We start from the raw sequence: 16,898 nt of genomic DNA, 5'->3' as shown, positions 1-16,898 counted from the left end.
GAAGGCACGCCCCGGCCTCCGCTCTGCTCTGGCCTCTCCTCTCCCCTATGGGACACCTGCACAGGTGGGAAGTGAGGGGGCTGGAGGACAGGGGCTGTGAGCATCCCTCATCCTCTCCCCTTGACCTCCCTTGCTCACGTCACTTCACAAGTCCCTTAGGAAGGGAAGGAAGGGACTGGATCCTGTCCCTGCCCTTTCTTCTTGTCTGGCCGCCGTGGGGTGTGCACACGGCATCTGAAATGCCCTTAGAACTTGCTGGGAGCAGGAGTCTGAGACGTCAGTCATTTTGCCCTAATGCATCACAATGGGGCTCCTCCTAGCCCTGGAGGTCAGAGAGGATGGAAAGGGCCGGGTGATGGAGCAAAGGAGAAGGGAACCGGAGAAGAGGAGGAGGAAAGAGATGCGAGAGGAGGCAGGCACATACCAGTCTGCGGGACATCGGGGTCTTGTCATCCTCAGGAAGATGCTGCTCCAGGGCCAAGACGATGCAGTTGGCAATGATGGTGGCCAGGATCATGTATTCAAACGGCGTGGGGAAGGAGGAGTTAAGGAGCAGATTCACCAAAGAGAGAGCGGCGCAGCCTCCTCAATGGCTGTGCACATAAACACAGTAACCTGGTCAACCCCCAGGGTGTCTGTGCCGCCTGCGTGCTCCACTCTAGCACACAGGAAGGCGGGTGGTCCTCAGCCCAGGAAACTAGAACCATTTCTGATCGGGTGCTGAACGCAAAGCATCTTCTCCAAGAAAAAAAAAGTGGAGCCAATAAAATACTACAGTTGGACATAAGGTGCTCTCCAGTTCCATAGTGAGTTCTAGGACACATCCTGGAATTAACTATAGCTGAACACAGAAGGAAAGAGGAAGAGTCACTGACACCAGGCAGACCCCTTTTCTTCCCGCTCCGCACACCGCTGGCCTGTGTGGTGCCTGGGCGAGGACACAGCTGTGGCTGCTGCTGCCTCTGGGAGTCACAATGGACCCTCCTCTAGGACCTCGGTGCGCCTGAGTAGGAGGGCTCTTGGAAGAGGAACTCCCTCCATGTGAGCTCTCTTCTGTGTTAATAGCCAATTCAGATGCACATGTAAAGGGGCCAGGAGAAGCTTGCTTTGCCCCTGCCTTCTTCTCCCCACAGAAAACAGACAGATCATGAGTCTGAATCCAGGACAGCAAAGCCAGGGCCTCGAGGAACACAACAACCATTGAATGGTCAACGGAGTTTTTCCCTGCTGCATTTTTCTAAAGACAGGTGAGGGGGCCGCCTGGGCCTTTTAGAAAAAGCAGCACTATGAGTCTGGTGCCAGCATCCTGACTCCCGCAGAAAGGTTGTGCCACAAGCCCAAGGGGAGGCGGAGCGGAGACAGTTAGCAAAGCGAGAGCAAGGGATCAGCGGCTCCGAGTTGAGTCACTCTGCATGCTGGATTTTATTGTTGTGACAAACACAGGCCAGCTGTTGCCACTAGTCTTGCCGAGCAACCTATGCTCTGGCGGATTCTGAAATCCCGGGCGGGAGAGAGGAGTCGTCGATCTGGCATAGTGGAGGGAAGGGAAGGGACTGCTCTCCTTGTCCCCTGACACGTCCAAGGTGGCTATGTAAGGGGTAGGGCCCAGAGCCCTTTCTGGGGAGCCAGAAGGAGGGCCAATCCTAACATGATGCCTCCCTGTCCCGGCCATGACCTCGGTGCCAATGAACATCAACGGCAATGAGCACTCAGGGTGTTGACAAAATGTGGGGCTCAGCTGGCTGCTCACCACGGCTGGCGGCTGGCGAGGCCCCATGCAAACTGGGAAAGCTGCTCCACACGAGCAAGGAGCCCAGGCCAGGGGCTGGGAGATGGGACAGGGAGCGTGCACGGTCTCACTCGAGCTGCAGAGGCCACGGGCTCTCACTGGTCTGACTGAAGTCCCCTGAAAACCTTAAAGTGATAACCAGAGACTTACACGTCAAGGAGCTCTTAGTTGCTGACCTGTAGGCGAGACGGGTCCTCGCACCTGCCCACCTCCAAGGCCTCCACCCAGCAGTGCCCACCGGGATTGCTGCGGCTCCTCTTCGGCCTCCACTCCTTGCTCCCACTCACACACCTGCATCTTCCTAGTCAGATGAGATGAGTGTACAGCTCCCTGCTGGGATCTTTCAACTCACCTAGCTGCAAGCCCAAGTGCAGATGCATGAGGCTCGGCAGGAAACATGGGACTACTCAGGAAGGTGTGGCATCACCACTGCAGGTGCTCAGGGTGCTCAGGGCAGGAGGACGGCTCTGGGCCCCGCTGCTCCTGCCAGGCACCCTGTGACTGGCCAGGTGTCGGGAAGGCTGAGAATTCAGGAGGTCTCAATGAATGGCGCTACCTAAGACCCAGAGGCTAGAATCTAAGGGTGAGAGTTTGGTAATTTAGAGTTTCTGACAAGACCTCATTTCCGTGTCCCTTCCCCATTCCCACAATCCTCTCTCTCTGTCTATGGTCTGACATCTAAAGACCCATTCAGAGCAGCGATTCTTTGGCTAACAATTTTGAAAACTGTCCAAATACACATATCCTTGAGCCCTCCCTTTAGGCCTCATAGATCATCTACAGCTCAGGATAAATTCATGTCTGGGGCAATTAAAAGGTGAGATACGGATGCAGAAGGAAAGATCAGGCTCTGGGCGTAGCATGTGTCTCTGGACTCGATGAAAGGACGGCGAAGGAGAAATCTTAGGTGAGGAAAGCAGGAGAGGATATGAGGTTCTGGCTGCCCCACCCCTCTCCCTGACAGCCCTTCCTCCATCCTCCTGTCCACTTCTCTTTCTGAAAAAAGCACAGAGAGGGGGCACTTGGTGCTTTTGCTTCCTCCTACAATGGCTTTTCTCCTTCTCTCCGGTCATATGTCAAGATCAAGTTGAAATATCTTATCTGTGAAGGTTTCTCCCTTTGCCCATAGCTCTTTGATTGTGCAGTTTTATTATTTCTCCTCATATTTATCTACCCCCCCCCAAAAAAAAAACATAAAAAACACACAACAACTATCTCTTGAAACAGGGACAGTGTTTTGGCCATCTCTCATTGTCAGTGCTTACAGGACTCCTGGTACACAGTAGGAGCTCACTCAATGTTAAAGGCAGACATAAATGAATGGGAGCAGCAAACACTGTTGAGGAGCCATCACAAGTCAGGGTTGTAGTTGCTCATGGCTCAGGCCAGGGTTTCCTGCTCACCCCCACCCCTGGGACTGACTCAGGGGCACCACTCCCCTCTCTCCTTCTGGTAGAACCTCAAGCCCAATAGAACCTCTACTACATTTCCAAAGGGAAGAGCCTGGATTCAAATAATGGCCCATAGGTCAAGTGAATGCACCTCACAGGCTAAAGGTGTGACTTGGGAAGATCAAAGGAAGCTCCAAATTGTCAAGGCCTCAAAGAACCGGCCCGTCCTGGGACAGGTGGATGGAAAGCTGTCTGGGACCCTGACTTCTTCTGCCCAGGGGTTCAGTGATTCCCACCCCATTCTGCGCCTGACACTAAACACATTTTGGACAATCTCTCTCCCTGGTGTCCGCAGTGATTTGAGGTTCGAAATCTTGAACAAACAGAGCTAACGAAGCAACGAGGTATGGAAGCCTTGGGACAGGGGCTTTGCCTGTCTTATTCACCTCTGTGCCACTGGGGACCAGCACACAGGGGGCACTCAGCAAATAGCACAGGAAAACCAGAGCCTGAGGTATGTCCACAAAAGGTACCCTGCACCTTCTCCACACTTTTACCCGTTTGAACACACACACACACACACACACACACACACACACACACACACACACACAATCTATGTTACAAAATTTTTTAAAAGACAAAGGAAAAAGATCTGTCTTGCTAGAAGGAGGATGAGTTTTCTTGGGGTAGTGGAGTTATTTTCACTTTCTTCTTTACTCCTTTATGCATTGTCTGAGTGTTAAAATGAGCATGCATTCATTTCTGATTATAAAATCACTAAGAGTGATATGTATTCTGAAAAAGAAAACAATGAATACAAAAACCCACCCCACCCTGAGGGTCATGGAAATCAGTACAGGATTCCTCAGAGGATCAAACACGGTAGAACAAAGGGACCAGACCAATGAGGGAATGGCCTTGAAAGTGCTTTGAAACTTGCAAAAAATACCTCCTCTCCCTTATCTGTCTCTGCTGCTCCCGCCTCATTTCATAAACTTTCCTGGCAACCTCCCCCCAACACCCCTTCACTCCTCTCTCCCCCTGAGCCTGCTAATGAGGACCTGTGTTGCTCCAACTTTCTTTCCTGTCTAGCAGCTCTAAGACAATCATTAGGGAAATGATAAAAATAGGTTCACTTATTGATTTATCTCCTTTACCCAAAGCTCCTTCCTTCCAATGGTTGACTTGTTTCCTTAGCAACACAGCTAATTTGAGCAGCCCTACTTGGCCTGCACACCTGCCATTTGTTCATTTCCTTCCTGAAGCTCAGAAAGCTGGGCAGAGGGGAGGGCTGCCCTTCAGACTACAGTGGTGGTGGTGGTCCTGCTTGTCAACAGAGCTGAGCCTTCCCTCTGCCTGGCCCAGCAGAGCCTTCCTATCCCCACCACTCAGGGACCGGAGTGGGAAGAACTTAGCCTCAAGCAGCAAACCCAGGTGCCCCAGGGGGAACATGGAACATGCAGCCCTAAACCCCCTGGGTCCCCTGTGCTCCCAGCTGCCAGCTCTCAGACTGTGGCGTCAGAACAGCACGGAGAATGAACGCGCTCAGAGGGGCTGAGGGCCACCAGGGACCGCAGGCAGACAGAACGCTGTGCTCTCTTCCGGACTCCAGGCCTAATGGAGATGGCACTTTCGTGGGGAGCAGCCTGTGGCCACCCAGGCATTGCCTGCGAACTCCTGGGGAGTCCAGAGTAGCCCACAGTCTCAGGGGAAGCATGCCTCAGCCTCCTGTACCCACATCTGCCCCTCGAAGGATGTCTGTCTCCTTCCACTCCCTTCCATCCCAGCCCCCTGCGTCTGGATGTCTAATGCTAAGAGCCTGAGAGTCTCAGAAGGCGGCCCAGGTGCTTTTGTGCATATCTTTCCGCCCTTCCCTCACCTGCACATAAATATCATTCTTACAAGTGGGATGTTGACTGGAAGACTGTTACAGGGAAGGGCCCTGTCTAGTGTGCTACTCCCACAAGCACTCCTCCTAAGAGAACATCTTAAATATGAACGGTAGTGAAAGGCAGCTCTCCAAGGCTGGCATGCTACTGTTCTCCTGTGAGAAGGCTCGGCATTTCCCCGAGACCTGCCATGCAGTGGGGAGAATGAGGCTTGGCAATGGAACACCGGAGCCAGGGTTCTCACTGCAAAAACCGCCCAACATGGTACTCAGGTCAGGGAAAGCCCCCCGGCCACTCCCACAGAGCCAAACAAGAAATACAAACGGATCAGATGATGAAGGCTTTTTGGAAACTGTAAGGTGCTACACAAATGCACGTTTTTTATCATCCGACTGAATCAATCTTTAAGCGTCTGCTATGGCTGAAAGAGCTTTGGGGTACGCATCTGTGCGTGGTCGCAGCCTCTGGGAGCGGCCTGGCTGGCTGCAGCGGGGGCAGACGCTCAAGAGGCCCACCGCCATGAGGGATTTAAAAGAAAATTATGGTAATGGGCCTCCAGGAAGAGCGCGGAGACATTTGGCCCAGAACCCCCCAGGACTGTGGAAAGCACATCCAAACACCAGTCCCGGAGGAGGATTTATGAAGCCGATGGCTCCGATGTAATTTCTCCTGGTGATTAGAGGGGGCATTAATCACACCAAGGCCAGGGCTAAGCACCGGAGGGCTGAGCCACCACAGAAGCCCGGCTCCAGCTCCTGCGGACCCTGACGGGAGCGCAGTGAGATCATGCTGGTGAGATCATCCTCCCCTCGCGTGGGCTGCGAGAGCCACACATTTGTCCTGGAAGGACCGACCTGGCCGGCAGCATCCAAGAGACAGGACCTTGTGCCTAAAATGCAGACCCAGCACGAGCCACCACCAGCATTTCCAGAGTGTGTCTGCTCCCTCCTGGTCATCCTCGCCATCCTTAGAGGCTGGTGTGCCTGGCCTGTCTGTCGTCCTCAACCCTCCACAGCCTGCAGAGGAAGTTAAAGCCAGCCCTGTTCAAACGGGCCTGGGCCAGCGGTCCTTCCAGAAGGCTGGCTGTGTCACTCTGCTCCAGACCCCACTATGAAGCAGGAGTGAGTATGCGATTCCAGCAGGGTCTCTCCTCAAACCTTCTCTTCCCCACACTGCCCCCCCTCGCCCCCCCCTCCCCCCACAGTGAGACATCAGGTATACCAGGTAAAGGTAAGCAGAGGTCCAAGGAGCCTCGGCCCAGAGCCTAATGTGCATCTGGATGGACTCCTTCTGGACTTCCTTGCACTCATGCCTGGGACTGACCTAGCAGGACATTGAGGCCCCAAGGAGACTGACCCAGGAGAAGGAATCAGCATGGGAGCTGCATTCCTTGAGGTTCTGAGGGGCCATAGATGAATTTTTCAATCGTCCGAACTTATCAATGTGTGGCCACCCTCATATCTGGAGCAAGTCACACCCTTGACTCCATTTCCATGTCTTTTCTCAGTCCTTAATTTCAGGTTTCCAGTCTCTGTCCTGGGCTGATGGACAAAGGGGGATTGTCACCTAACCGCAAGGGAGAAAGCCCTGCGACAGTCATCAGTACACAACTCTGGCCCCACACCTGGAAAACCGCACTGCCTTCCCCGCCGTGCCCACCCCCAAAAAATGAGGTGCAAGCCCTGCCTACTTGGTGTTGGCCCATTTAATGATCTCATCACTTTCCTCATTGCAATTTTTGTCACCACCCAACCTTGCCTTTAAAAAAATAAAAAAGAAAAAGATCAGACTGAAAAGCAAAAATCCTTTTCTTTTGTTTAAAAAAAGAAAACAAAACAAAAATGTATCATGTGACTTCCAGCCTTAACATCAGTTTTTTAACTTTGGTTTCCATGGTGGTGGGATGCAACCTGCCATCACCATGACAACAGCTGCCTCTGTTCAAATTCACCATCTGACAGGCAGTCCTGAACAAACACACACTCACATCTCTCCTCTCTCTTTCTCTCTCTCTCTGTAGCTGTCAAGAAGATGGTAATGCCATTACACCTACTCCTAAAGACTTAAATCCTAATGAATGAAAGACAAAGAAAAGCAATGATGAGAACACAGCAAAGAGGCCGAGGCCCAAGAGCCTTTTGTTGGCCAGGACCATCCACTGCTCTTAGGGAGGTCAGTGGATTCAGTCATTCAAAACAAAAGATCGTGAGCATTATTACTCTTTGAATATTGACGTCAAGGTGCATTTAAACTTTACGTCATGCTTTTACCAATGCTTTTAGACCAAAGAATTCCCATCTGACTCCCATGCCTCTGCTCTCTGTATAACACGACTGAAATTCACATTATTGCTACTTTGCTTAACCAATACCGAGGTCAATTCCAGACTCACCCACCCCAACTGCAAAGGCAGGGTGGGCAGTGGCGGCTCTAGGGCATGAAGACAGTACCCGCTTGTCTGGTCTTCGGCCCCAGTTACCGTCAGCCAGATGAATCTTAACAAATTCACTTTTTACGTGTCTGACTGAATCCTGGACTCAAAACGCTGTCATGCGATGCACGGTTTCAGCGAGCAGGAGACAGATGATTGAACCGTGCAGAGAAGGGAAGAAAGCAAAGGGGAATATCAAAGGCCTCTGGAAGGAAACAAAACAGCGGTGGGAAAATTACCTGTTTTAGGAACCACACTGTGCTTGGATGACACTCTGAGGAGTTGGAGCCCATCAAGAGTTCTGGCAGGAACGCGGGCAAGAAGCGTGTGGGCTGCAATGAGCAACCACACCCAGGACTACACCCTAGTTCCTACTGACACTCACTTCGCGGGGCGTCAGACTATACAAAGAAAATGAAAAGCCTTTTGTGAGAGTCCAAAGGTCGTCTAGAGAATTTTGTTTGCCTTTGAAAACCCTGCAATGTACCCCAGAGTTCAAGGATACCTACTGAGCCCCCAGGTCACATGAGAAAACACAGAAGGCACGAAGGATGCTCGGCTTGGAAAGGGAAGACTTGAGAGGGACCTCACAGGTATCTGCAAATATCTGCAGGCCTAGCTTGTAATCGGGGGTCAGATGTTGCCTAAGTTATTCTGAAGGGTAGGACTCGGATCAAAGGGTGGGACACCCACCCAGAGGCAGACTGGGGCAACGCACAGAAGTCTCACTGTTCCACAGGTGAATGGACTATGTATTTTGTTAAGTAGTAAACTAAGTGTTATACTAACAAGTGTTTACTGACAAGACAAAAGCCCTGATGTGTAGCACTTGGTGGTTTCTGGAGTGTAAATGGTTCTCCATGGCCACTCTGACATCAGTGTGCATGGAATTGGGAAGAGACACGCATGATAGATACCCAGGAGCTGGGATGAGCCCGTTCCAGAACATCACTTACTATAAGTTCTGTCTCTCTGGGTACCCTTAAAGGATACTGAGGAAGAAATCTCTGTATCTGATAGCAGTCGAGCTGGATCAACCTTCAGATGCACACGGGTCAGTTAACAAATGGACAGGAAGCAAGGCCAGCGAGTCTTCAGTCACTTGCTCAAGGGCCTCTGGGTTAGCATGGCTCACTCTGGCTCTGTCCCTCAGCCTCAAGTTGTCCCCTTAGCTAGACCTGAGTTCATAATGTCTGCAACATCATCCTTATCACAGAAGGCTGGTGCCTGTGCAGCTGGGTGTATGCCAGAAGCAGCCATAGGTGAATGGTTTGCTGGTGCCATGAAACATAAGAATTAACCACCCCATTCTCTCAGGCTGAATTCGTGAATACCCAGGGGGCTCCTGCTATTTCACCATAGCCTGCAAGGGACTGAGACAAATCATCCAGGACACGTGATGAAAGCATAGCCGAAGAAGCAAATCGGGAAAAAAGCTCACACCTCAATCAATGGATCTCAGGCACGGCTGCACAGCCTATTCAATAGACTGTCCTTACCTCCTTTGTATGTTCTTGCCAACTTTATCAAATATTAATTGACCATAAAGGCATGGGTTTATTTCTGGGCTCTCTATTCTGTTCCACCGATCTATATGTCTGTTTTTATGCCAATACTATGCTGTCTTGATTACTATGGCCTTGTAGTATAGGTTGATATCAGGTAGCGTGATTCCTCCAACTTGGTTCTTCTTTCTCAAGATTGCTGTGGCTATTCATGGTCTTACATGGTCCTACATAAGTATTTGGAATATTTGTGTGTGTGTTTCACAGGAATTTCACTGAGTCTATAGATTTCTTTGGGTAGTATGGACACTTGAATGATGTCCATTCTTTCTATCCCAGAACACAAGATGTGCTTCCACTTATTTGCTTATATCTTCCTCTATTTCTTTCTTCAGTATCCTATAATTTTCTGAATACAGGTCCTTTACCTTCTTGGGTAAATTTATTTTTAGGTATTTTTTATGCAATTGTAAATAGGATTGTTTTCTCAGTTTCTCTTTTTGATAGTTCATTACTGGTGTATAAAAATGCCACCCATTTCTAAATGTTAATTTTGTATCCTGCTACTTTACTGAATTCATTTATCAATTCTGCTAGTTTTTTAGTGGAATCTTTAGACTTCTCTATTGTACAGGATCATGTCACCTGCATATAATGACAGTTTTACCTCCTCCCTTTCCAATTTGGATGCCTTTTATTCCTTATCATCTGATTTCTGTGGCTAGAATTGTCATTATTTTATTGAATAAGAGTGGTAAAAGTGTACATCTGTTTTCTTCTTGATCTTAAGGGAAACACTTGTTGATTTTGCCCATTGAGTTGGCTGTGAGTTTGTCATCTATGGCCTTTATTACATTGAAGTATGTTCCCTCTATTCCCACCTTGCTGAGAGCTTTTATCGCAAATGGGTGCTGGATTTTTATCACATGCTTTTCCTGCATCTATTGATATGAACATGTGGTTTCTACCCTTCATTTTGTTTATGCAGTGTACCATGTTTATTGATTTGCAAATACTGTATTAATAAACTTTCATCCCCAAAATAAATTCCACTTGATAATAGTGTATTATCTCTTTAATGTATTGCTGGATCTGGTTTGCTAATATTTTGTTGAGGATTTTAGCATCTATGTTCATCAGGGTTACCAGCCTATAATTTTCTTTTCTTGTAATGTCTTTACTTGATTTTGAAATTAGGATAATGCTGGCCTTGTAAAATGAACATGGGAGTCTTCCTTCCTCTTGCATTTTTTAGAAGAGTCTGAGAAAAATAGGTGTCATTTTTTTCTTTGAATGTTTGGTAGAATTCAACTGTGAAGCCATCTGGTCCAGGACTTTTGTTTGTTGGGAGTTTTTTAATTACTGCTTTGATTTCATTAGTTGTAATCTGTCTATTCAAATTTTCTGATTCTTCCTGATTCAGTTTTGAAAGACTGTATTTTTCTAGGAATTTATCCATTTCATTCAGATTGTCCAATTTGTTGGCATACAGTTTTTCATAATATTTTCTTATAGTCCTTTGTATTCTTTGGTTACTTCTCCTCTCTCATTTTCTTTATTTATTTGGATCCTCTCTCTTTTTTTCTTGATGTGTCTGATTAAACTTTGTCAATCTTGTTTATATTTTCAAAGAACCAGCTCTTGGTTTCATTGATGTTTTGTATTGTGTTTTTTTTTTCAGACTTCATTTTATTTACTTCTTCTTTGATCTTTATTTCCTTTCTTCTACTTATTCTGGGCTTTTGTTTGTTGTTCTTTTTCTAGTTCCTTTAAAGTGTAAAGTGAAATTGTTTGAGATTTTTCTTGTTTCTGGAAATAGGCCTGCATTGCTATGAATTTCCCTCTTAGTTCTGCTTTTGCTTTGTCCCATAGATTTTTTTGGTTGTTGTATTCTCATTTTCATTTGTTTTAAGGTATCTCTTGATTTCTTCCTTGATCTCATTGTTAACCAGGTCAGTGTTTAGTAACATGCTATTTAGCCTCCATATCTTTGTGTGTTCTTCAGTTTTTTGTGTGTGATTGATTTCTAGTTTCATACCAATATGGCCAAAGAAGATGTTTGATATGATTTCAATCTTTTTAAATTTATTGAGACTTGTTTTGTGTCCTAAAAAGTGGTCTATCCTGATAAATGTTCCATTTGCACTTGAAAAAAAAATGTATAGCCTACTGTTTTGGAGTGACAGTCCTACTTTTACTTAGGTCTTTTCTTATTAATCATAATCCCTATATCCAGCCTCCTATGCCCTGACCTAAGAGAAACACCAAAAATATATACTTGCTAACTAATAAAAGGAACAGAAATCCCCAGGCAAGGATGAGGGGCTAGAAGAAAGGTGAGTGTGCAGAGAAAGGGTACTGAGGAAAGAAAAGAGGAAATGTGATCAAAAGTAGCCCTGGACTTAGAATCAGGAGCCCTGGGTTCCAGGACCTGCTTTGTACTAAAAGACCTGTGGTCGGTCAGTCATTTAACCTGGCTCTCAGCTTTCTTACAGATAATTGAGGGTTTAATTAGAGTTTCTGTTGGGTCCCTGTAACTCTACTATTCTGTTATTCTGTGGTGCTGATAGGTAACAGGATGGGAAGGGAAATCAGGGAGAAAGAAGGAGCACCCATTATTACAATTGAGATAAACCATTTTTGGTGAAGTTGCCAATGAGGACATCCAACAATAACATCCAAAATTGAAATCCTGCCACACCTAGGAATACCTTTAAAATATATAAGTCAATGGAAATAGTACTAAATTTTCAAGAATAGGCGCTCCATGGCAAGCTGTACTGGTTAGAAACATCTCTAAGAGATGGTTAATGATAGCTTAGAATCCTCAAAATGGTAGCCTGGGAGTGAACATAAGGCTGCTTTCCCATAAACCTATTGCAAGCCTTTTCTATTCTATTTGGATATTAAAGTGTGTTTTTTTCTGCAGCCACCTGTGCCCTCAACACCTATTTCCTTAACAAGCTGCAAAAACAGAAGCATTCAATAAGGTGCAAGTTCAAGAAAAAGTCATTAAATTGCCTCCTCCACACCACACTATGGGTGCCCTGCAAGGGAGGACTGATTAAGAAAATATTCAGAAATTTTAATAAAAATCAAGGTCCTTTGCCGAGTGACAAAGGAAGTGTGACAGTGGGGCTTTTGGTGAAGGGAAGACAACACAGCAAAGCGCCCCAATTCCAACTCAAGCTCATGTCCCAGTGACACCCAGCACAATGTCTCAGACCCATTTCATGATGACTATGATGATGGGTAAGAGATCTCTGCTCTTCTCCCATCTATCGATCCTTTACTCCTCCATGGCTTTAGTCTCATAGGCAGTGGGTCCTACAGGTGCAGGCAGGCAGTTCACAGTGTCATCCTAAAGAGGGAACAGTGCCTGCTAGTCTTCTGGCCTGACCTGAGGCAGTGCTGTACACAGAATGGGAAGAGAACAGCCAATGGAATCTGTCAGACCACATCTACCAGTGGCCTTGGGCTAACCACCAATAAAATGAGAACACAGGACTGGGTTAAATGCTCTATGTCTCTAAAGCATACTGTAGAGTGTCAGCCAAACAACAGGCATTCATTATGTCCTTTCCAGGGATACATACTGAAGAATGGATGACTCTCCAGGCCTGCACCATAACCCTAAAAAATATTGGTAAAATACCATGGCAAAAATACATGAAGGTAAAAGAGAGATAAGAAACCTCATCATTGTGCAGGGTTGTTCCAAACCCAGCCTCTTTCACAGTGGAAATGTGGGAAGCTGTTGGACAGTTCTCATTTCCCCAAATCTATTCCTTCATTTTGCTCTTTGAGCCTGTCTACTGATGTTTGCGACAGAAATGAGCTCAGTCTTTCTGAGCCAGTACATTCAAGGTGGGCATTTGTCTGTTACTCCCTAGTCATCACCATGGAAAGAAGTTACTCAGAGGAGGTGTAACATCCTTATCCATAAAACTTTGTGGGAGGAAGGGCAGATGGTGATCTCAAAAATAAATAAATACATACATACACAACTATCTATGAGAAGGGAGCATTATCTTGCCAAAATGCCCAGATCCTCTGAGTTTCATCGACCCATGTTCCCCAGAACTGCCCCTTCCTCATGTTACCACCCACCCCACCTCCAGACAAGCCCACACCCTTCAACTGCTCCTCAGATTAACAGGCCAGAACACATGCATCCTTGAGCATCCATATGGCTGTTATTTCATAAACACAAAATCCCATGCAATTACAATCCAAAGTTAGCAGAAAGAAGAGGCAGCTTCTATCTTTCTTCCTTTCTTTTTCTTTCTTTCTTTCTTTCTTTCTTTCTTTCTTTCTTTCTTTCTTTCTTTCTTTCTTTTCTTTTCTTTTTCTTCCTTCCTTCCTTCCTTCCTTCCTTCCTTCCTTCCTCCCTTCCTTCCTTTTTTTTTTTTGAGGTCCACTCCCTAATTTCTTTTGGGTCTTCTGCCTGGTCTCCAGAAAGCAAGGGGCACGCCCCAGAACTCTATTCACACCCCCACCACTCTCCAGTTTCCTCAGGTAAAACGTCCTCTAGGGTCCTGGTCAGATGACCTTCAACAGGTTTGTTAGGCAAGTGGCCAAGGTCTCCAAGACATGGAGAGTTCATACCTCCCTATCACATCCCTCCAATCTTTTCAGAATCTTCCTCCATAGTTCATCGGGGTCCAATCCATGGCAGGGACACTAAATACCCACCAACCTGCACAGACAGGGAGTAGTCAGCTAGGAGCCTGGCAAGCCCTGAGCAGAAAACTGCCCAGAGGCCAAGGTGGGTCTTCAGGACGGATCCTTTTGTATGCCACCAAACAAGCCATCTGAAACTTACGCACCAACAAAAACAAAATTGAGTGAGCTTGTTTCAGATTGATGGTTTTGAATATCTGATCCATTTTTATCAAAAAGTTGCTGGAAAAATTCTGTATCATTATTGTGCCTGAAGATATTTTTCCTAGGTTATAAACCCAGTGTGTCCTTAGAGATGATATTGGTATAAAATCAGCAGTAGAAACATACACAGAAGGGCAGGTTCTGATGTAGATGTTTAAAAACTTATCTTACAAAATGTAAACCCGGTAACTTTGAGAAGAGACAGAATGACTCGTGCGAAGACCCCCTAGCTATAGTGGTTGAGAGCTGGGGTTCTGACCCAGGACTCCAGCTCTCACTCCCTGAGTAAATGGGCCAATTTGCTAACCTATCCAGGCCTTAATCTCCCAACTGTGAGATATAAAAAAAAAATACAGAATGCTTATCTCAATAGGAATAAATGCAATAGCACATGCAGAGCAGTAATCTGGCACCTCATAAATAATGAATGTTAGATACCTATGATCTTTGTGAACATCAACATTAGCACTAATATCTAACATGTTCATGAAGGGCTTTCATACACATCAGCTGAGGCTACCGCAAACATTCTTTGGGAAAGTGACCTCACCAAGGTCACACCTGAAGACTCCGAGGCTCAGAGAGGTTACGAGACCAACGTGAGGTCACGTAAACAGTATCTGGCAGTGCTCGTGTTGGGAACCTGACAAGACTCAGGAGAAAGTAGATGGTATTGTCTGGAGAAAACTTAGCTGCACAGGCTTAACACTGACTCATCCAGAACTAACCAGATACTAACAGCTAAGATTGATGCACAGCTTACTTCGTGCCAGACTCTGTTCTAACAGTTTACATGTGTTATCTCATCTGATCCTCACAGAAATCCTAGGAGAAACACCCAATTCCCACTTTGTTTGAGGAGTCGGGGGCACAGCAAGGTTAAGAAGCTCCCCTAGGCACACAGCTAGGAGGTGGTGGAGACAGTACCAACATTTGAATCCAAGGGCCATGTTTTGAACCATGATGCTCTAATGCTCCCAACGCCGGGATGGTAAATCCTAAACTCTAGGGCAAAGCCTTTATCCGCTAGGTCCAGGGCTAGATGATGTCTAATATCCATTAAACTCCTGAGATTCTAGGGTTTGACACTTGTATTGTCGTGTAAAGAGATAAAATATTGTCTCAATGAGTCTCTGGAAATGATATCTACAGTGGACTTTGGAGAAAGCAAGTTGCTATATTCCAGCCTAAAATAGACATGAAATAGTCATAAAAGTGTGTATTGATTTCAGCAAAGCATGTGACAAGGCTATCTCCCACAGTATTCTTACAGACAAAATAGAGACATGTCAGCCACTGAAGCCCAGTTCAGAACATTCGAGAAAAGCTGAACAGTCGATGGGCACTGACCAATGCACTGATGAGGAGAAGAAAGGCCCCCAATTCTAACCATATTTTTATCAGTTATTTGAATGAAAGCATAAAGCACATGCTGTCTGCTGATGGCACAGAGCTCAGGGTGGAGAGCTCACTCATCAAACAGCGGCAGGTCTACGGTCCATGTGTCACGGAAATCACTTGAACTTTGGACTCAGACCACCTCGGGCAAATGCCTTAATCTTCTTCAGCCTCAGTTTCCCCATCATTAAAATGTGGATAACAATGATCTCATTACTGTCTTGTTAAAATGCAGAGAGTCTGATGTTTGGTGGACACTCAATGAATGTTAGTTCCCAGTCCCCACTCGAAAAAGATTTCTACAGGATGGATTGTTGGACCAAAAGCAAGAAGATTAAATGTATTTGAAATAAACAAAGAGTCCTGAATTTAGATTCAAAAATTAAATTGAATGAGAGCAGTGAGGGAAAACTAACTCTCTCATCAATTCATATTAAAAGATCCAGGGTTTTTAGCTGACTACAACCTCAGTCAAGTCAGAAACAGAATGCTATTTCTTAAAAAACAAAATTAAACAAAAAAAAGTATCTGAATCCAAACAAATACATTAAATGCCAATGTTAATTACTGTTCTACGTTCTGGTAATTAAAAAAGCAAATAGATAATGCCCTCTCCCTTGCAAGGATTTTAAACCAATACTAAAGAAGCATGGTTAGTGTTACAATCTATAATAATAAAAGCGTAATATGCAAATCGACCAAATGACTGAACAGCAGAATGACTGTCCGGACAACCTTCCAGATGACCATGCTATGACATGCACTGGTGCCAGGCCAGCCAAAGTGGATGCAATGTGATTGGTTGGGGGGACCCGCCATTGTCCCATGATGGCCCTGCAAAAGGAGCCCAGGCCACCAGCTGGCAGGGCGATCGATGAGGGGGTCGGGAGGGGCCTCTGTGATCATGCAGCCCCTGCAGGGTGGGCAGGGCCTCCCTCTGTGGGATGATCGATCACAGAGCCTCATGATCAATCAATCGCCCCCTCCCGCTCCCCTGCAGAGGGAGAGGCCCAGGGTACCTGGCAGGCAGCACTAGAATGGGTGGGCAGGGCCTCCCTCTGCAGGGTGATCAATCGCAGGGCTCCTGGACTGCAAGAGGGCACAGGCTGGGCTGAGGGACCCCCAGACCCCCCGAGTGCATGAATTTCATGCACCGGGCCTCTAGTAAAGTAATAAACCAGGTGCCATGGAGGAGCCCAGAGAAGGGAGTTGACTTACTTTGCTGAGAGACATTGAGGCAGGCTTCCTGGAGGAAATAATCTCTGAGTTTTAAAGCCCAGAAGTCAGGGTGAGAGAAGACATTCCAGACAGAGGAAGTAGCAAGTGCACAGTCACAGAGGTCTGGGAGAGGATGGTGCCTTCAGGCATTGGTGCCCCTGAGATGGCTGGAGAGAAGGTGATTATGGTGGCTGAAGCAGGCTGTGGCTGGAGAGAAGGTGATTATGGTGGCTGAGGCAGGCTGTGGCTGGAGAGAAGGTGATTATGGTGGCTGAGGCAGGCTGTGCCAAGTGCAGAGTGGATCCTGAGGAGCCCTGCAGGCCAGGCTGGGAAACCATGCCCAGTTCCCAAGCAAACAAATGACAGAGCCCAGACAGGAACTTAGCT

General features: G+C 46.8%; 1 protein-coding gene across 1 annotated transcript in view; it reads right to left on the bottom strand.

Moving 5' to 3' along the window:
• The window catches only part of CACNA1E (calcium voltage-gated channel subunit alpha1 E), a 420,129-nt gene that overhangs the window by 237,357 nt on the left and 165,874 nt on the right, over nucleotides 1-16,898 (bottom strand). The window contains exon 4 of the mRNA XM_081111805.1: nucleotides 425-530. Within this exon, the coding sequence (XP_080967931.1) occupies nucleotides 425-530 (106 nt within the window). The remainder of the gene's footprint in view (nucleotides 1-424; nucleotides 531-16,898) is intronic.

This window comes from Myotis nattereri, assembly GCF_964212035.1.
Source record: "Myotis nattereri genome assembly, chromosome: 18".
Lineage (NCBI taxonomy): Eukaryota > Metazoa > Chordata > Mammalia > Chiroptera > Vespertilionidae > Myotis > Myotis nattereri.
Note: the sequence above shows the minus strand (reverse complement) of the source record. Positions and strands in the feature narration are given on the sequence as shown.